The sequence below is a fragment of the Calypte anna genome, chromosome 4 (genome assembly GCF_003957555.1).
Source record: "Calypte anna isolate BGI_N300 chromosome 4, bCalAnn1_v1.p, whole genome shotgun sequence".
NCBI lineage: Eukaryota > Metazoa > Chordata > Aves > Apodiformes > Trochilidae > Calypte > Calypte anna.
Window position 1 is genome coordinate 6,933,292 of NC_044247.1, and position 21,543 is coordinate 6,954,834.

Sequence of the window (21,543 nt, forward strand, 5' to 3'; positions counted from 1 at the left end):
TGCAGTGTGGATCATGGTACATGAACAACAATCACAGCATTGCTGTCGGATTACTGCGGCTTCAGCATCCTGCCAGCTGATACCTTGCAGCCACTAATGCTGCTTTTTCTTCCCTTCTCTAACTCCAAAAGGGTTCTCCTGTTTTGCCTGATTTCACAAGTCATCCAGAATTTTACTTCTGCCATTGCTGAATGACAAGAATCAGCTCTTCTGCTAGACCAGGGCAGCCTGGCTGTCCTGGCATCCTTAGCACTACACCACTGCATTAGCTGAAGATCCAAGCCCAAGAAAACCTCCATTTTCCCAAAAGAGGTGCTGTTCAAGGCGTTTCATAATCATTCCAACCTGTCTGTCAGCAGACATGCCTTGGGTTTGAACATTCAGCTATAGCAGGCTTGCTCCACCCTGAGACAGGAGACCTGGAAACGGGAATAGAAAGATTTGGTTCTCAAAAAGCTCTCTTAAAACAAGCTGCAGAAATTAGCCCACTTAAGTGGCTTTTTTCACACAAACATGGCAAAATTCCTCTGTTCCCACAAATGTCACCAGAAAAACCTCCAGCTGAATTTCACAGGAGCAGACTTTGACCCTAGAAGCAGAGAACAACACAAGACAAACGGAGAAGCAAGGTGTCAGGCTTGGGACCATTCAGGCTTGGAATGGTTTGGAATCACAGGAATTAGGCATTTCAGTGCCTGCATTTTAAAGGTTATGTAAACACATGTCAGCAACTGTATATATAAGGAGAAAGGTTAGATTTGGCATATAGAGCATTGTATTCCTCATTGTATTCATCACATATTTGATCTGTAGGCACCACATTTTAGCAAGAAAAGTTGAGAACGGGACAAAGGTCTGCAAGTTGAATTTTAGGTCCGTGAAATGAATTAGGAAAAAAAGAAAAACCCCACAAACTAACAACAAAACACAAACCAGAAGAAGAAGAAGAAAAAAAAAAAAAAAGCTTTGCCCATGGGACACATGCTAGAGGTGCAGCTCCTTACTTGCATGCAGCAAGGAGTCGAGCCGTGGTTGCTAACAAACACCACTTGCAATGAGGCCAGTGCAGTGTGTATAATACAGTGGTCCTGTGCATACATCCCCTCCCTCCCATGTTGGGTGATTTCGGAGCAGCCCCAGGGACTGAGCAGACCCCTTCCCCCTCAGGTAAGGCCCATGGCAAAGTCCTTATCATGTGCACGGGAATTCGCCTGCAGCTGATTCGCATCCTGCGTCCACCAGAGCAGAGTGAGGACCTCAGGGGTGGCAGCCAGGGAGCAAGACCCAATTCTTCTGAAAATTAATAGTCCACTGGTAGTGAATTTGATGAAAGGAATGTTCCATCTAGTCCCAAATTGTTTTTCTGCACAGAAGTGACACAAAGCTTGAGTGAGTGGGAGCTAAGCCCAGAGCAGCAGAGAGGGTGAAGTTCCTTACTTCTGGGATGAGGCTCAAAAGCTTCTCACAGGAACTCCTCTGCATCACTCTGCAGAGCTCTGGGACAGTCAGCACCAGAGGGGACCTTCACACCAAACAGTGGTGGCACACGGTGCTCCATCACTGCTTAGAACTTAATGCATCAAAAAGAAAAAGCTGCTTTTTCCACATACAACGTATCAGAGCATGAAAAAAAAAAAACCCAAAAGTGTCAGGCATCTCACCTCTGCTGTACACAACCTACAGAGAAAAGTTCCCATGGCCATGGCACAGGTAGATTTAAAAATAACATGCCAATTTTAAAAAAAACAAATAAAGGTGTAAAATGAAATCAGGTTCATGTATTTCTTTTCTTTTTAAACCGGCTTCTTTTTATCGTAGTGCAAATAACTCAAAAATACAGTTTTCTGTGCCTGCAGGTTTAGAGGCACAGCCCGTGTCCCCAGGATCATCCAAGGATCATGCTGTCACTCAGGCCTTTAAAGTGTTGAAACAACTGCACAGTGCAGTAACATAAGCACAACCACGGGAGCCCAGGCAGAGTGGTTGAAAGTCTGGCACAGCCCTGCTTTTGAGCCCCTTTCCTCCCCCCAGAAGTTCCCTTCCATCCCGAGCAGCCACGACATGAGGGAAAATGACCTTTTCTTCACCATTCATCCATAAGCCTACGAGCAAACTGTCCCTGGGAGGATGGATGCTCAGGTGCTCCCCAGCACCATGGGGCTCTGTGGAGATCTCAGTGCTGTGGACAGAGAGAAGAGATGCTTCCAGAAGTACCTGGAGGATGGGTAAGCAACTGGATGCTCTGCATTGTCAGCAAAGACTTCCCCCGATTTTCAAGTATTTCTGCCATGTGCATCTGGCAAACCACCACTGGCAAGGGGCAGCCCCTACTGAGGGCTCCCAGGCCCACAGTGAGATGCTCTCAGGGCTGCATCCAGCTCCTGTGACTCCCCAGAGCCTTCAGGGAGCAGAGGGGGCTGTTCCTGGGTTTAAAGTCTGTGCTACTTCTTTGGTCAGGCAGAGCAAGAGACTTGAGCAGCTCTCTGCTGCTCTCAGACAGAGATCAACTGGCAGAGGAAGCCCCTGTGTGAAGCAGGGCTGGCATTGCTCTCTTGCACTTCCATTCATGCTCTTTTGGATGAATTCCTAAAGATGCCTTCTCAGCTTTCAACGACGTGGACTTGATTTGGCAGATTTTTTTTTTTTTTTTCCGAGGTGGGAAAGCAACAAGACCAAAGACAAACGGGTACCATGGGGCCAGTGCCCTGGCTACTGCTTTATCAGCATGGCTGCTCCTGGACTTGGTAATGTTATAGAGAACTGTTAGGTTAAAACCAGGTTTCTTTCCTACAGCATGACAATACACAGTGTTTGTGTGGAGCACTTTAAAGTATCCTGAGAGGATATCGTTCTGCCAGATTAGTAACAGCATCTTCAGTCTTCACATAACCATTCTCTATGCGTTTGTATGAGACTAACTTAGGCAGATCAAAGGGGGCAGTCTGCAAAAATCAGAAGGAAAAAGCACATGTATTGCAATTGTCACATTCTCAGCCTCACAAACCTTTTCATGTTATTTTTAGGAAAAAATATTTTAAGTTATAGGAGAAGAAGAATGATTAGACCATGTTAAAAGTGCCAAATTTCATTCACAATCAAAGGATAAATAGTAAAGTGGTATATTAATTTGCACAGTCTGCAAGATCCTGTATAAAGTCTAAAAGTGGCATCTGCTGTCCTCTGCAGCTCCCATTCTGCCCCAGTCCAGCCACCTCCCACACCAGTCTGCACCAGTATAAAGCAGTGGAGAGCACCACCTAACGTCTGCAGCTTGCCAGTGGCCTGGACAAGCAGAAAGCCAGATTTTTGCCAGATATATTTGGAGCTCAGGCAAGACCTGCCACTGCAATTTAACTGATTCTTCAGAGCAAGCACAGGTCCAAAGGGAGAAGTTTGCAGAGACTCTGCAGTATTATATTAGCAGCAGACACCACACAGCTCTGCAACATCTCACTGAAAACAAAACTGTGAATTTAATTAGGCACTTTTACTTTTTATTCTGCTACAGGCTTACTGTGATGTTTAAAATCAAGTAAACTTGTGCTAGGATGTTGTGTGTGTGTAGACACACACAGACATGGAGACATGCCTGCTGAACTGGATGTTGACATATATAGACAATTAACATGTTCAGTTTCAGTCTATGCAGATGAATTAAAATGTACTTATTTCTATCTGACAGAACAGCATGCACCCTAGAAAAAGGAATTTGGTCCAATTCAGATGCAATACAGGAACCATTTTAAATGGCTGAGATTGGATACTTAATTGTAAACATGTTATCTTTTATAATCAGTTCCTAATAATCACTAGCTGTAATTGCAGACTGAGTTGTCTGTTAACATTAGACTAAAATATCAGTTACATCAAGGGTTTCTTTACATACTGCCCAATATTTCAGTTTGAGATATGTACACCTAAGGGATTCTGATAGGGCTAGACAGGACAATGTCCTCCAATTAAAATGCATCCCAAGCATTGCATCTCCATTCTGCAAGGACAGGTGCCCCACACCGATAGTCAAGATGATTACAAGAACCACAGTTTAATTGATTTGAGGGTTATATTTGGTTAATCAATGACTTGTTTTAAAACCATCATCCCAACTCTTCGGACAGGGTACCTGTTACAACACATTAGTTTCATCTGAGAATGTTCTCAAAAGAAGTGGTCTGACAGAAGGTCTGGGCGACAATGAATCAGGAGCCTTCCTGCTGCTCTGCAACAGTGAGGCAAAAAGACTTAAGCACACACAACGCTCCCCCTGCCTCATGGTTAGACAACATAAGACAGAAACAAACCTTTTTACAGCTAAATCATATCACAAGGGGTGCAGCAAGAGATACTCCCTAAATCACAGAATCATCATAGAATGACTGAGGTTGGAAGGGATATTAGAGATCATCTAATCCACCCTCTGCCACGGGGAGGAACACCTCTCATCTAGACAAGGCTGTTCAAAACCTCATCCAACCTTGCTTTCAACACCTGGAATATCAGGGTGATTATTAGTGGCTGTGTCCTGCAGTGGAAGAGGCACAGAGGGTGTTCAGGAATTAGCCCTGCTTCTGGAAACAGCTAACTTCAGGCTTGGAGGTTTATGCTATAGGTGCTTTAGAGGAAAGAGGAAACCATCCTTTGTCTCCACATAACTGGTCTTTTTAACAGAGCAAAGTCATACTGGAGATCCACAGTGAAACCAAGCACTAGGGAAGTGTTTTCCAGGCAGTGTGCTGGGAGTAGTCCCACCATTCCCATGGCCAGCAAGTCCAAGACTATCCCTCATGGTAAAGGTTGACTCTGCGGCGGCTTATTCACTTGCACAAAGACCAACAGTAGCATTAAGTGAGATGGACTGAGCAAAACAGGCACTTGGGGATCTCCTCCTAGGTGAAAAAAGCCTGAACAGCCATCCAAAGGACAGTAAAAATCAAGTCCACCTTATCCCACACTTGAGAAGTCTCTACCTAGCAGGGAAGGAGAGTGTAACCCCATCCATCACCTGTGTCCAGCTGAGTACAATCAGCTCACCCACCTGAGGTGTGGCAGGAGACCAAAGCAGAAGAGATAAATGAAATATTTAAGCAAAAGATTTAAATCAAAGCAAGGGGAAAAAAAGCAGGGGTTTGCGGGGTGAGAAAATCTCAGAGGTTTTCAGGAGTTAGGCATTAGGAGGAGGATAAAAAGCAGGAGAGCAAGCAACAGGTAGCGACTCAGAAAGGAAATCACCTTATTCACTCCAAGAAAAGCTGTGATTGCTGGAAGTTTGAGAAAGCATGAAGATAGTGGATGTTCCTGAGGAGGGAAGGCGCTTCGTTACCTAGTTCACAACAGCACAAAAGACAGAAAATTGCAGTACTAGAAAGAGAAAGGCAGAAACCAAGGAAAACACAAATGCGCCTTGCAGTTAAAAAAAAAAAAATCCAAAACAAGCAACAACACAATTCCACACAGAAAACTGAATAGACTGAGCAGAGCTGATGTGTCGTGTTATAGGGAACTGGGGGTGATGCCTAGTCCCCTTAAGGTGAAGGGCAAATGCCCATCACCCTGGCCTCAGTCCATCTTCCTCTTCCAGAGGGTTCCCCAGCTGCCAGGCTGAGGGTTTAGGTACCTTAACAACCACCCTCATCTTTTTTTCATTTAATGCTCCCCTTGGGAAACTGAAGTTTATATTTTTTCCAGCATTAAGATCAGGATCCTCAAAAATGGCCTTGAGTTGAAGTCATCTATCTGGTCTGAGTTTAGATACCTTTAAAATTCAGGTGACTGACTTCAGTGTCTGACCACTGACACACCAGCCAGAGCTTGGTATCTGCTTCAGGCATCTTATGAAGCTCTTACACAAGATGTACCTTTAAATCTGGCTCTGCCTGCGTTTAGCTTGGTATGCACATGTACAAAGACTTTTTTAGTTGACACTTACTTTGCTTTACTAAGCAATGTCACAAGAGCCTTTTTTAATGCATATAAAGCACTCTTGAAAGCAAGTATTGCATCTGGGAGCAGATCTGGTTATCAGCTGAAGGCAAAAAATGGGTCCCCTCCCACTAGAGGTGAGCTAGGGCTTGGTAACCCCCAGGTCACTGTCCTTGAACTATCCTATGTCTGCAGCTGAGAGGCAACTTGCTCCCAGCCTATTCAAGAGTGCTGCCAAAGTGTAAATCACACTTCACTGGAAGAAATTACATGGCATCTCAAAGAATTCTACCATAATTCTTTTACCAACTCTGTTGCTTTCAACTTTAATGGTTTGGTGTGGTTGTTTATTTGTCCTACAGATACATGTTTTACTTCACTGATACTGTGCCAAACCTGTTCTTCAAACGTCACAACAGAGGAAAACCTTTACTACTACATTGGATATGTTTATTTTGTTTTAGCTGGGATAATTCTTAAATAAGTACCAAAGATAATAGGTTTACTCAGGTGAAGAAAGTGCACTGGAACTTCACAAAGGGCTTCAAGGTGAGAAACTGTTTTGAACTACAGTGTTTGGAAGGTCATCCATGGTTTCCTGGGACACGGGCAGAGCTGCTGGGTCACAGTGTCTGCTGTCACCCCAGTGATGGGCAGGGGCACAATGCTCTCTGCCCTGGCTCAAATCTCCAGCTGTGCCCTTGGGGACAGTGATGACTGATTCCAGACACCCACCAGGACCCCACAATGACCCCGGGCTGTGACCACACACAGGCAGCTTTGGCCTGGGTCCCCTCACCTATGGCTGGGTGACATCCCTAAGGATGTGCAAACCCAATGGCAAGTGGCCATGAGGGCCAGCTGGCAATATGCCATGTGCAGACCCAAGCAGGACTTGGGGGCAAAGAGAGGGACTGCAGGGGGAAGGGCAGGCACAGCTAGGGAAGCAGGGGCTGCTTGGGTGTGGTGGGCACATCTGGACAAGGGGAGAGCATGGGGCAGAGGTGGGTGTCAGCCTGGTAGTTCTGCCATTCACCATTTGCAGGAGCAGGGAATAAAATGTTTAGGAGGTGGTTTACCCTTTTAAAACATGTCCTCCTGCTCAGCAGTGGAGAAATGCTGCTCAGGAACCGACTCACTTTGAAAGAGAGCACCAGAGGCTCACACCAGGTATTGAGTGGGGTGGGCAGGTGTGAGATGTGAGACCTGACCCTGCTCCCCCTGCACTGGCACACGAGGACAGACCCAAGAGGAACACCCAGGGTCTGTTCTCTGACAGAAAAAACAAGAAGCTTTTTTTTTTTTTTCAGGACACAATATGGTAGTTTTGATGAACAGTTCAGGTTGGCAAAGGGTCACTGGACTGTTATAAGAGACAGCAGGTTTCCATACAGTGAAGGCAACAAAGGAAAGGCATAGGATGAGCCTCTCCTCACTACAGATCTAGGCAGCAATATTTTTAGATGAGCTTCTCAACATTTCTGGCATATAAAAAGAGCAAGATGAGGCTCTAGAAAGCCTTGCTGGAGACATGAACTGTTACAAGTTCACCTTGTGCTTAAGAGAAGTTTTCCTAGAACTACTACATGATACATCATCTTGTTCCTTACCTGATGATGTTTCTCTTTTATATTTTTTAAAACTATCAGAAGAATTTCTGGGAAAAGGCTGATAAAGGTCAGGAGAATTATTGCCAGCCACGTGGAAACAGAAGTCAGCATATGGGCAAATACAAAATACATTCTTTGTTGCTTCAAGAAAGGCCTGAAAAAGAAAGGATACAAATAAATCCTCGTTAACATGAACTTCTCAAAGAGGTCAAAGGCAGACTCAGAATAAACTATTAGCAATAGCATCTCCCTTGCAGATGTAGATGGATACAGCCTGCACAGAAATACACTCTCCATCCTTCTCCCAATGCATCTCCTGCCTTCATCTGCACTATTTCTGAAGAATTGTCCTGCCACCTTACACAACATTTAATATTTTACACATCTGCTTCATTTCAGGGTGACAAGGGGTTTGAATTTTGCTACTACTGAAAGATAAGCTACTCAACCTTATCAAAGCCCACATCATTTTATTTCAACTTTAGCCTTTGCCATAGCTTCTTGTTTGCTTTTGGTGGTGGAAATCCAGGAACTCTTGGTCCCAATAGGTTATTTGCATCTTTCTCCCCCTCTTGATAATGGAGGGGAACCAAAAGATGCTTGTGAAAAATGCCTTGATGACAAGGCTCCCAATATTGCTTAGCATTAACTCAAAAATACTGACCTATGTAAGTTGAATACACCAGCAGAAAACTCACAATTCAGGATAGAGATCAGGCTAGACTGCAGATCTGAAAATGTTGGCTAGGAATGCTGAAGAGTTAAAGCCTGTGACTCCCAGTTAAAATATTTAAAGCCCATCTTTATTAGCAGGCTGCTGGATCAGGGATCTCACCAATAACCCATGGCACTACCCCATGGGAAAGCAAAGGTGTAAAACAGAAGATGCTGTCTACTGGGAATGTCATCATGAACAGCTAGTCCAGTGTGAGAAATAAAAAACTAATATTTGCTAAGTATTACTGCTAGCCTGCTTTTTTCAAGACATCCTGGCTGCACACAAATTGCTGATCATTTCTTCTCCTACTCAGATCCAGGATTTCGGCAGCAGGATCTGTGCCTTCTCCTGCTTATTTCCTCCCTTCATGCTGCTCCAGATTGCCAGGTCCTCTTGCTATGCATCTGCCTTATCTAGTCATACAATGGTTTGGGCTGGAAGGGACATTAAAGTTCATCCAGTTCCAACCCCCCTGTCATGAGCAGGAACACCTCCCACTAGACCAGGCTGCTCTAAGCTCCATCCAGCCTGGCCTTGTGCCTTCCTTCTGCATAACTGGCTTTCTTTCCATCTTCAATTTTTCCTTTCTTTCCCATCCACATGAACAAAGAGATCCTGAAATATTTACCCTAGAACCTCCCAGTGAGAGCCAGGATCTCAGGACCAGAAATGCACCTGTGGGCAGAAAAGCACCACGACCTCTTGCAAAAGACCATCACTTGGGTGGTGGGCAGGGCATTCTCTGCTTTTGGGCCATCCCTTCAGTAAGCTGACAGACTTCTTCAAACACATACCATCACATAACTGCCCTCTTCCAGTAGCTGCCTTTAGCAGGTGTTAGATGGACATCATCCCTTCCCTCCCCAGCAGAGAATGGAGTGTGGTTGCACACACCTTGCCATCCGTAAATCTCTGGACAGGCCAACCAAAGGGATGCTGGATCCGTGTTCCCCAAAAACCAGCACTGGGAATACCCCAAGAAAGCCCCATGGAAAGAAGAAGAGATACTTGCCAAATAACTCCTCCCCAAAAGAATGAGAAAAACACGTAGAAGGCAAGGGAGCCCCAAATCACAAAGTGGTTCATCCATGTCCAGAATCGGGTATCTAACGCCAGCTGTGCAAGTAAGAGAAATAGAAGGGGCATTAGATGAAAACTGTGTTGTGTTTTATTTTATTTCTATGAAATTTCAGGCTTTCACAATAAGTCTGAAGGTTCTCCAAACAGCTACTTCTGCATACGTGCACCAGGGAAAATCTTTCCAGCATCTACAGACGGGCACAATGTCAACAGGGAAACAGCAAGTTTCTAATTGTAAGTGACACTTTTTAATAGAATAAATTTGATGCAACCCCTGATGCTACAAGGAAAGAAACGTCTAAAGGTTACAGAGACTGTAATTGCCTCCTGTCACCACCTGCTGTCCTGAACCAAAAACAAAAGACCTTTTGTAAGGTCTTATGCAAACTATTTGTTCTGGAAAGCCCCACGAAACAAAGCAGGTTTGCTGTTATTATTTGACAGACAAGCTTAGTGGTGTTTGAAACAAGGTGGACAAACCCCAGTTCTCTTTTGTTCCTCTCCTCTTGCTGGAACGGAAGGCCAAAGGGTGAAAGCATGGGAAGAAGTTAACTATAATCAACTGGAGTTCTCAAAAGAAGGAAAAATAATTTAACCAAAACAAACACTTGAAGACCAGCACAGCCTGGTCATACAGACCATAGGCAAATTCTGCTTCTGTGGAAGACAAGATTTAAGTGTGGTAGGAAACATATACATATAAACTTCACCTTCAACACATTTGCTACAGGATTTTACAGTGCATTGGAAAGTCACTACAAATATAAGACAAAATGAGAAAGGAAGGAAAAGCCTAACCTTCAGAGTGACGGTGAACACCAGCACGGTGAAAACAATCGTCCCAAAGGTCCAATTCCCAAAAACCTGAAAAACACATTACACATTGCCACAGGTGCCTCGGTCCATCTCCTTGGAGAGGGACAGAAGGATGATGGGGACAGGGGTGCAAGCAGGGAGGGGAGAAGAAGGATGGGACAGAGCAACTACTACGGGAGATGGATGCTGGGAGAAGAGACTCGCTGCCCACTATGCTACCCTGTGCCATGCAGTGCCACACAGACGGGCAACCCAGAGCTGGGGAAGGTGACAGGTACAACCTCCTACTAATAGCAATGTTGATCAAGAACACAAGTCATTGGACCACCTGGATTTCATGATTTCTTGGTAATTTACTCAGTTTCTGCTTTCTCGCAACACCTCTGTTCATCATCCCCTTTTAGTCCCCTTTGCAGAACACAGGGATGGATGTTTTTCCATCTGGTTTGGTTTGAGGACACTACTGACTAAACATGACAAAGAAAAGCAGATACTGTATATAAATCCAAATGATGGCAACGAATGGGAGGGATGCTTACCAAAGGCTGTCAAGATCTGAATGCATACATTAAAACAGAAAGTGAAATGTAAAATTTTCCAAAAACGCAAAAAAAGCGAAGTCAATAGGAGCGAAAAAGGACTCAAACAAACATACATGGATATTATGAGCAATTGCTGGTAGCAGTTCTAACAGGCATGTTTACAAAACAGGACATACCCACAGATGTTATTTGAGTGGCATAAAAGACCTGACCTCTCAAGGCAGTTGCAGAACGTATCAGTGCCTCATGTTTTATTCATTTACAAGCAGAATGGCTACAAATAGCCATATAAATAGCCAAATACAGAAAAGCACTGAATCTACAATACACAGCCTTGACTGCTTACAGCTGAGGTCCTAGATGCTGGCATTGATGCAACGTATGCATATAGATACATAAATTTAATTAGCTTTCCACTTTCCAAGTGTTAACCATTGAAAAATGATCTAAGGTGTTTTCAAGGGTCACCAGTGATGGTGTAAAGAAGTTTTCCATCAGCCAAAACACAGTAACACACTGTGCACTCCCTTAGGAAAAGGGCCCTGAGACAGCCAAGGCCACTGTGCACGACAGCCTCGCTGCACGAGTGCTTTGCTCTGTACTCAGTTAACCAGCAAAAAAGAAATAAAAAAGAAAGAAAATACTCAGTTTTTTAACCCCCTGCTCTTTCTGTGCGAGTTACCCCAGAGCAGCCCCCACACCTGGCTCCTGCAGCAATGCAAGTGCTTGTACCAACACAAGAACCACAAGCAAGCAGACAGCAGCCTGCTCATTCTGCCAGCACTGCTGACTTCAAAACAGCAGCAAACCCCCAGCACCAGGGCAGGAGGGAGGCTGAGATCCCATGCAGAGCAGCATGGAAGCAGCCCTTAGCCACGTCCAAGCAAAGCAGAAGCATCTCCTTAAGGTGAGGTAATTCAGTTGCTTGTAACCTGCTGAGGACGTGATGAATTCCATGCATCCATGGTGAGAAGGACAGGCACTGCTCCTGCCCTAAGCCAATGGTGGGACCATGTAGAAGAGTGGAAGAGAGAGCTGGGCAAAGATGGCTGGGTTGGAACAAAGCTGTGCATAAGACTAGTTATTTTACCTAGTGAGTATAACCAGCTCTGCCCTGTTTCCATGGTGATTTGGAAAATGTTTTATTTCAAGCATTTGCTGCAGAATCACACCATAAGCAAGGCTCCACTGTCGGACAAGACTCAAGACACACTGCACAGATTAAGCGTGTAGATACTTCCTGCCAGGCATATAAAAAAAGGCAGTGCACAAAAGAAACACTCATCTTTCTCTTTCCTTTTTTGGTAGCCTTACCTTCCCGTTATCTTCCAGAGATGAATTTTGAAAAAGAAAATAAACCCCAAAGAAAAACACAAGTCCTTCGAAGGTGCCCAGAAAGGTCCAGTACAGGAACGGCCTCCACTGCAGCATCGCGTTATCAGAAACCTTCCTGCCAAGAGACAGAGTAAGGAGAACATCACCAGCACGTTTAGGATGCAAAACTCCTCACAGCCAGGTACCAGCAGGCTTTGAAGCAAGTCCTTGCTGCAGGAGACAAGGAGATAAAACATATAAATATCTGCCAGCATACAGGACATAAACAACATCTGCCATATGCAGCTGCTGGGCATGAGAAATCATAGGAGGTTCAGCATATTAATTTGTTTTGTTCTTCTCCTCTTGGTAACTTGGATTAAAACCCAAGCCAGCCCAAAGCAAACAGCTGTAACATTGTCCCAAGCCTCTCCTGCGGCCCCTGCACTGCCTGAGGTCTCTGACACTGCTGAATTTTAAAACCAGGGCAATGCCAAAGAGGAGCCATACAGGATACAGCAAATCCATGGTTTGTTTCCCTTTTTGTTGAATGCAACAACTCCTGCTTTGAGCAAAACTGTAAGTCCTGTTCCTGGAAGCAGTGCTTCTCTGCACAGGCTGAAAATAACCTCCTGAATCATTTGGTGGGTGTTTCTAACATGGGGGCTGTAGCAGGAGGCTCTTGGCTGAAACACAGGATGAGATCTGGCATGAAGGCAGCAGCAGCAGCAAAGGGATGCGCAGTGGGCAGAGCTCTGCATGGACTGCAAGCAAAGCCTGGGTGCAGAAGGCAGATGTCAGGGCAGGAGAGACTTCAAAAAAGTTTCCTGCATCATGATGTTTTCAGATTGCTTTCTTTAAAATGTGTAGATTGATACAGGAATAAAAGCATGCTTATGGCAAAACCAAAAACCCCCATTATTTTCCCATTTTTCTTCCTATTAGAAAACAACATCCATTTCAGCAAGATGCACCTTGCAAACCAACGTGATGCTGGGCTCCTATGACTGCAGTTTCTGAAACAAAACCCTACTAAATCCTAGGCACGATGCTGTAGTGACAGTGCACTGACACACTGCAATTTAGGGATGAGTAAGGAGTACCAATAAACCAGATCGTAATCAGTTTTCATTGCAAGGAGAGAAAATACAACCAAGTTCCTCACTGCCAGCTGTTTTGCATTCACAGCTACGTCCTGCAGTGTTCCCCACGACCAGGCTTTTCACAGCACCTCAGACCAGAGATCTGCACTGCAGCAGCTCTGTGCTTCCTACAGCAGAGGCACAGCAGCCACTCTGCATTCACCAGCACACCCACAGTCATGAATATTCAAACTAAAGCTATCTGCCTGCATAATTAACCTATTTTTTCCTCAATGGACATACCCATAAAGAATCAGACAACCCAGCAGGTGAAGGCACAGGGGTCCTGCTGGTATTGCTTCATGTCACACAGCACTCAATTACCAATTTATTTAAAAACACACACGGTGGCATATTACCATACAGGAGGAGAGACACAGATCTAGTCAATCATAGATCTGAGTACTTATTTCAAAAGCACCAATGCCCCCATCCTAGCCCTACAGCTCTTGTTGCATTTGCTGATTTTTTCACACCTAAAGCAACTTTCATGCAGTATTTCTAGGTCCCTGTTGATTCCCTTTGCTGTCCCCACTAAATCATTGCTCCTGGCTTGAGCATGGCTCTGTCACACACAGCTCCTCCACAGCTGAGCAGCATCAAATGATGCTGAGAGGGCTTGCACAGGGCACTGACAGGAGCAGCCCTGACCTGAGCATCCCCCTTGGTCCTTGCTGAAGGGCTGCACCCAAGCACCCCACATGTATATGGGCAGGGGTGGGAGGAAGATGGGAAGGAGCTTGGTTTCCATGGGCAGTTGGACTCTCTCCCTATTGCAACCAAGAAAAAAAGAAAACAGCCAGCAGAGAGACAGGTACCTCTTAAACTGCCCTTTCCATAGGCACTGTGACAGAAATGTGAGCAAGTGGATTGAAGAATTCCTCAATAATGGGCTCCAATATAGGGCTTTGGCCTGTGGAGAGGAAGCCTGGGGGAGGATATCCATTGAGACCAGCTGAGAAACTACCTGCCTGAGCTGGGCTTCAGGAACATTTATCTTTCTGAAAACAAATGGACCTTTTTTCCTCCTGAAAGCTAGATCTCCCCTTCATCCATTACACACTCTATCATGTGCTTGGCTCAAAGCTAACATGAATGAATGGTCTGGCCACACAACTTGTTTTTCTTACAGATGAAGAATTCCACCTACAGTTTATTTTTTTTAATAGACACAGCAGTGCAATTTGCTAGACCATACACTGTTAGAGAGCATAAGTAAGTTGAAATAGGCAGTAAACGGGACATTGCTCAGCTTTACTGCAGCAGCAGTAGGGAGAGAAACAGACTTCCCTGGAGTTCAAGATGGCCCCATCACTGACACAGGGCAGGGACACTTGCTCCCACTCCTACAACAACAAAACTTCAAGCATGGTTAACCAAACTGTGCTGAGCTACTTACATGTAGAGCTGAGGGTCTGAGGTCAGTGTGTCAATGTTGATGTGCTGTTCCAGGAGGCTGTAAGCCAGGATAGGCAGTGATGTGAAGCAGATGTTGTACATGGTAAGATAAGCAGCATCATACAGTGGCTTAAAAGAGGAAAAAAGGGTAAAATGAGATAAATTTCACTTTAAAAGTCTCCCCACAAAGAGATTAAAAATTTCCAGCCCTTGCCTCTGTACATATCCTACAGATACATTGCTTTGCCAGAGCCACGTGGGACACTTTCATTTGATAGGGGTGATGCTCTATGCAATGCCAGGGGGCCAAGCACCTGCAGGCTGTGTGGCTGGAACCCCACCACCAGGAAGTTTTGCAACTGCCTGGTCTCATCTCCAGGAAAACATGATGAAACAGCCCTTATCACAGCTTCTCTGTAGCTGGTCTTGTGCTGCTGTTACTATTAATAAACTTGATGTCTCCTGTTACTCTCTAAAGACTAGATTGCTTTAGAGGAACTAGGGCTGCCGCTTTTTTTTTATTAAGGGGTTCTGCTGAGACAATTGGAGAATTATTTCCTATCATTTACTCTTCCTTATTGTTAACTTTTGAGCTTACATAAAAGCCCATAAATTGACACTCAAGCCCAAGCTTGCCTCCAAGCTCATGAGCCCACCCACCACAGGGATCTGTCCTGACGCTCACTTGGACTAAGCAAATCTCTGATGACACACATCATGTGTGGTTTTTTAAAGGCTGTCATGAAAGAACAAACTGTTCTTCCTTCTAAGAGATCCCTTTTATGCAGGAAAATAAAGCGGAGGAGAAAAGATCAGATGTCTTTGAAGACTTTTTCTCTTAAGGTAAGTAGCAAAACCAGGTTCTGACAAACCAGCTAAACCTCTCCCCTCACTACTTTCAGGTGTCCATCTGTATTTATGGCTGCTGGATAGAAAAGGAAAGACAGAAGATTTACTACTTTTCAGTTACAAGTCTCAACAATATTGTGCTTCAGACATTGTGTTGAGCAATGAGGTTGGTTCCTACTGCCCTCTACAGTGAGGTGAGGAAGGGACAGAGCACCAAAAGCCTTGTCTCTGCCAAGAAGCCTCAAGCACATTGCCACTTGCTTTTTATCTTGGTTTTATAAACATGTTAGTAGGAGTTACCTGCTGTGAGAATCCACAGAAGAACTGGTATAAAAACTGTGGTAAAATGAAGCAAAGGTTCTAGGGAAACAAAAGACAAACGTTGAGCAGGGAAGCATCTGACTCCTCAATCAAAATAATTTTTCTTCTTATCAGATATTAGCATCTGATGTTACAGTATCAGACAAGTTAGGGCACTGTTTACTGCCAAGCACAAAACTAATCCAATGAGCTCTTAGAGTGTGGAGAAGACAAAGAAAGTCACACTGATGTTCCCCTGTAAGCTCTGCTTTCAATTGACAGGCATGTGGTAAAGATGTAGCCTCTTCCAGGGAAAAAACCACAAGCTACAGAACATCCTATACAATTTTTTCCCTGTTTACTATTTTTCTAGGAAACTCACAGTATAAACAAAGAAACAAGCTGCACACATCCCCTTACCTTATAGAAGAAATACTGTACAAGGTGTGCTATTCTCACGTAATATAAATGCCCATGTGCTAGTAGCAATTTTCTTAAATGTTTAAACTTTGGCACAGCGTAGTCGCTGTTTCTGGAAGCCTGTCGCCCTTCTTTGCCTTTTATACCTGGAGACAGAAGTGTGGCAAGGGGTTAATCCCTAAGGGACTGGAATCTGGACCAATGCTACCCACTAGTTTTGTTCCCATCACTCATTGTCTCAAGGCACAACAAAGGCCATGTTTCCCTCTCGAGTGCCCCAGGAGAGCAGAACACTGAGATGCTGCAGATCTTGATGTGTTTTTAGCTCCACAACACTCAGACCTGTCACTGGAGTTTTTAAGCTATATTTAGGCTGCTGTCTGAGTTCCTGTGTAAGAGTGTGGTGAAGAGGAGATTAGTAAACCTGATAAAAGATAAGGAATTGGTTTCCCCACAGGCCTCCCTGCATATGTCACACAGCCCAGTTATTTCATTGCAAGCACTCAGCCCCTCCAGACATCCCCACAGAGCAGATCTCAAGAAAGAGAGTTTTGTTCACTCAAAAGCCACATCCAAATGAACTGTGCTGAGATCGTGTTCATCACAGGGCACCACAGCACTTCCAACAGCCCCAAAAGAAGAGGCTGCCCTTTCTCTTCCATTGACCCCTCTACAGCAATATTACAAAAATCTCCAGTATTTCCCGTATCTCTGACACTGATCTGCAGGAAGGGGGATAGTTTCCAGCCTGATGTCAGTCATACAGACAGGGCAGACACAACAAAACTGAGCAACAGCCCCCGGAAACCCATGCAGGTTCCCAGTACTGAGTTACCAGCAGCTGCTACCAGAGAGCCCTAATAAATTCTGGTATTGTCATTGCACTGCCTTTGCAACAACTGCCAGGAGTCACCCAGTTTACTACTTGAGACTATTTTTTCCTGACCAGTGAGCAACCTTCACCACCTTGAATTTGGCCATAAAGTTTTAGAAAATCATCTGCAGCTTCCCACTGATGCAGAAAGTGGGGTACTATCAAAACTGAGCAGTACATGATGGTACCATACATTTAGCTGGAGTCAAACCAGGGCTCTAAGGAAAGCAAAACTGAACTTCCTGTATTTTTCAGTGGGATCAGTTTAGCCACATGAAATCAACAAGACTTACCTATTCCAACATGTGCTTCCAAAATCATACTAACATCATTTGCACCATCCCCTATGGAGAGGGTTATGGGGCTCCCTTTTGTGTTCTTCACCATTCGCACAATCTAAAAGATTTTTTTAAAGGATAGCAGCAGAAACCAAGAATTTAGTTAAAAAAATCTTCCCACTTGCAAGAGTCCCCCCTCAGAAGCAACCATGCTTTTACAGAAGCAAAATAATGCCTGGAGAGTTCAGATTAACAAAACCCCTCATTGTTTCCTTTGCAATCACCAACCAGAGCAAAAGCCAAGATCCAACTGCACAAGGTTGAAGGACAGTATTTAAAAACAAATCCCAGGCAGCAGCATCCTGCCCTTCTGGCAGACCCTACTCTCACAAAGATGGGACCTCTCAGGCTTTTCATGGGGTGAGGAAACCCTCCCAGAAACCCTCCCATGGGGCAGAATCTCACATCTTATCAGGCTTGGATACCATCCACTGGTGTGAGGAAGTCCTAGACTCCTCTTGACAGATTTAGAGAGGAAAAAAGAACAAATGTGGGGTTTTTGTTTATTTCTAATTGCCTTGGGCATGTGGCCTCCTGTGTGCATATTAAACAAAGATTTTACATTCAGAATTGAAAGACTGGAGTGTTTCCATCACACTCTGAAGCTCAGATGGGGCTTACACACATCTTGGAGAAGTCCTAGCTGATGAAGATGATCAGGTCAAGTCCCAGCTGAGGGACTAAAAGCATATGATGTGCTTTGGTTAAAAGCAGAGTAAATACCTGTGCTTTCTGCAAAGGAGCCATCCGGCAGCAGAGGACAGCAGTACACTTCAAGCAGATTTGTAGAAATATGGTTTTGTAATTACTAGAACTGGAGTCCTGAGAAGGGTTGAGTATCAGTGACAAGGTCGAGCCATCTATAATCAGGCCATATTCTTGACACAATGTCCAGCTTCTGGAACACAGCAAGGACCACATATGAAATAAAATCAGACTTTAAGAAGTCAGTCTAACAGCTTCTATTGTCTTGGGTGGAAATGAAACTGTTTTTGTTTTCATCTTTGTCCTGCCCCTTATGGGGGTCTTAGCAACCTTTAAAAACTTACATTTAAGACACACCCTTCACTAAAAGAACCATGTAATTAAGTCCAAACTCAACTAATACCGCAGATGATGAGCAAACCCAGGAGGAGGAAGGAGCTGGCGCAGTGCCGGCAAGCAGCCAGTCCCCAGGGCTCCAGCACAGCCCTGTGTCTCTATAAGCTTTGCACTCTCATCCCAAATGTGCACAGGCTGAGTCTTCTTACTCACTTACCTCTTCAGGCCTCCTCGGTTTTTGGGAACATCCTGAATCAGCTTTTTATGGTACTCCATCAGCAGCTCATGGAGCCGATCCTCCTTCCTTTCGCTCTCACCCACCGTTCTTGCCGTCAGCTCCAGCAGTTCAGTGCTGGTCTGGAAGAGCCTGCAGGCATAGCAGGTGGATTTGGCAGTTTCCATCTTGTCTCCTGTGAGCACCCAAACCTTCATGCCAGCTGCATGAAGAGCTTCAATCGTCTCTGCTGACTGCTCCTGCAGCCTGCAAGCAGAAGCAAAACATCAGTCCTCAGGTTGGCCCCACGCTTCATCCGTATAACCCTTAGGTTGCAGGAAGGAAATAAAGCACAAGTTATATTATTTTCCCCATGCTGTAGAGACCACTGCCACAGGAATAAGGATTACAAGTCAGCAATCCCAAAATTTTATTTGCAGACATAAAAAAAATAATATAAACCATCACTTTCTACTGTCAGACTTACGAGTCAGGAGTTTAATTTACTCACGCAGTTACTACAACTGCACACGAAACTGAATTTGTTTTGATATGCAAATTAATGCTGTGTGCTTAAATCACTCTCCAGAAGCATGAGTGCTTCTGCAGTTTCATTAATAAATCCTAATTCTTACTACACCAGCCAATTTTAGCAACTAGGGCACTGTGTAATGGGTTGTGCCACAGAGTAATTCATCGCTCTGGACACTTGCAGCATCTGCCTGGCTGCTCGGTCTCATCACAGCAAGTCAGGGCCACAATGCAGCACCAGGGAGAAACTGCAGGGCCCACTGTGCCATTGGTGGTGGTCACCTCTTTACCTGTCTTCCACAGCAGTAGCCCCAATCAAGTGCATGTCTGCTTCTGTGTCTTCAAAAACCTTGGCCATCTTTTCTTCCCTGTCCTGCAGAGCCATCTTAGCTTCACTCAGCTGCCTGTCAATTTTGTCATACTCCTTTTGAGTCAGTTCTTTGAATGCCACACAAAGTGTTCTGTAGCCATCCTGGCAGGGCAAACGGGAAGGAAAATAAAGTGGACAGTTGCTCCAAAACCACATTTTTCTGCAGCTCCTCACTTCAGGGTTGGTGCTTTTCTCCCCCATCAGTGCTAGCTGTCAATATAAGACCCTCATGGCAATGACAATTTGTTGACTCAAGTCAAAAGATCAATTTCTTTCCATCAGAGTAACCATGGTTATGCTTATTATGTGGATGTAACATTGCAGAGGGAAACTATGAGAAGAACCAGAGCTGAGAGCATGCAGGGAGAGCGAGGACCAGGTGTCCCCACGACTGGGACCAGGCACTTTTCCCACCAGAGAAAACAGCTCAATAGTGTTATTTCTATTTTTAATGTGCTGGAGAGATGCTCAGATGCAACTTTGATGGAGACCATATAAGTATATCAAAAGTGAAATAAATGTTGGGAGCCAAAGAAACAGAAAAGGAAAGAAGCGTGGCTTCAATACAATGCGAAGTGACATTTCACTTCAACACTTCCCTCCAAAGCAAGGCCACATCCCTATTTTGGGAATAAGGACTTCCTGACCTCAGGAGCCAGCCAAATTCCATCTGTGTGCTCACCATAGCATTGCGGTCCACGTGGACTTTTGTTTGTTGGATTTCTTCTTGCTGCACCCTTGGAAAAATTGAGGAATCTGCTCCTTTACAGAAGAGAAGCAACTTTCCTAAAACCAAATCATAAACAGTTCGTAACGTTCACAAGCCACAGAAAGATTTAATAACTTGGAGAGCCAGCAAATGATGCAGAGGGAGGAAATCTGGCAGGACTAAAGAAGGAACTGCTAAAAGCTCTGTTACTCAAGTGGCCTTGCGCTAACCTGTGCAAAGCAGTTTGACCTTGGGCTAGGACATAAGGTTTCCCTACCTGCCTCTGAGCAAGCTTTCTGTGACAGCCAAGACCAAGGAGTTTACTTTACCCTATTTAACAAGCCTTGCCAACTGTCTCAGGGAGAGTAAAAAAGCATCCCATACCTTACGGAAATGACATTTGAGAAGGATGGTGACTTCTAAATTTTTGTCCGAGTCTTCCCCTCCATATTACCTCCAGGCTGGAGCAAAGTAAACAAGAATCTCTCCATAGGCCACTGTCCCTGTCCTGTCTCCTTATCTGTCCCAAACACTGCTACATAGAAAATTAATTCTATCCCAACCAGATCCAGTACAAAATTTAATTAGACTGGCTTAGAAAACCTAACAATTTTGCCTCTCTGGCATTATACACATTTATAGGAATAACGATTCCTTAAAATTCCTTAATTTTAGGAATTAAGAGGATATGTTTTGTGTCTTTGCAGACTCTTATGGGAGTCCAGAAATACACTCTGACTGTACCCGTGGTGGTTCGCACAATGACGCTCATACGGCGGCGGACAGGATCAAAGTTCAACACATGGAGAAGCTGGTACCTTAAAAAAAAACCCAAACAAAAAACACAACAAAAAACAGAGCTTAGACTCAGTAAAAGAAAAATGACTGTTTAAGACAGAAAATCACTAAAAATGAGCTGCAGAAATCAAAAGACCCTACAGGTGACAAACCCGCTGAGCAATGTACCTTTTGCAGCAGCTGCGCAAAAAAATTGAGTGAAAAAAACCAACCCTACAGTGGAGTCACGAGCATGGGGTGAGGGTGCCCAGCAGTGCACCAAGCCCTGGGCCAGGCAGCAGCACCAGCAATGAAATAAGAAGCAGCAGGGGAGTAAGAAGTGAAACTTGCTTATGAAGGCAAGTCCTCTGGGACTGCTGGGATTAGGTCTCAGATGTGCCACGTGCTTTGAGCATGCAGTAAAATGTAATTATTTTCAACTTGGTATAGGAAAAAAGTTACACAGTTTAGGCTTTGATTATCACTGCTGCAAAGCCCAGGCTCTGCTGGTCAGAAATTACCCTGCAAAACCTGAAGCCATCTGCAAAGCCAGGCACAGATTCAGGGACCTGAATTTAGAT

The 21,543-nt window shown here is 44.6% G+C and overlaps 1 protein-coding gene across 7 annotated transcripts in view; it reads right to left on the reverse strand.

Annotated features, from left to right (window-relative positions):
* Window positions 1–1,185: 1,185 nt before the first annotated feature.
* ATP11C (ATPase phospholipid transporting 11C) overlaps window positions 1,186–21,543 on the reverse strand; it is a 55,382-nt gene continuing 35,024 nt past the window's right edge. For 3 of the 7 annotated variants that reach the window (XM_030448828.1, XM_030448832.1, XM_030448829.1), the window contains exons 16-29: window positions 20,930–21,003; window positions 20,159–20,262; window positions 19,397–19,578; window positions 18,579–18,842; window positions 18,044–18,218; window positions 17,276–17,378; window positions 16,109–16,254; window positions 15,689–15,748; window positions 14,541–14,668; window positions 12,000–12,135; window positions 10,126–10,191; window positions 9,260–9,363; window positions 7,530–7,683; window positions 1,186–2,942 (exon numbers count right to left, since the gene is read on the reverse strand). In XM_030448828.1, the coding sequence (XP_030304688.1) occupies window positions 2,826–2,942; window positions 7,530–7,683; window positions 9,260–9,363; window positions 10,126–10,191; window positions 12,000–12,135; window positions 14,541–14,668; window positions 15,689–15,748; window positions 16,109–16,254; window positions 17,276–17,378; window positions 18,044–18,218; window positions 18,579–18,842; window positions 19,397–19,578; window positions 20,159–20,262; window positions 20,930–21,003 (1,813 nt within the window). In that variant the 3' untranslated portion in view covers window positions 1,186–2,825. Of the gene's footprint in view, window positions 2,943–4,123; window positions 4,220–5,229; window positions 5,321–7,529; window positions 7,684–9,259; window positions 9,364–10,125; window positions 10,192–11,999; window positions 12,136–14,540; window positions 14,669–15,688; window positions 15,749–16,108; window positions 16,255–17,275; window positions 17,379–18,043; window positions 18,219–18,578; window positions 18,843–19,396; window positions 19,579–20,158; window positions 20,263–20,929; window positions 21,004–21,543 lie in introns of all 7 variants that reach the window. The other 4 variants (XM_030448833.1, XM_030448831.1, XM_030448834.1 and 1 more) reach the window with 4 other exon arrangements.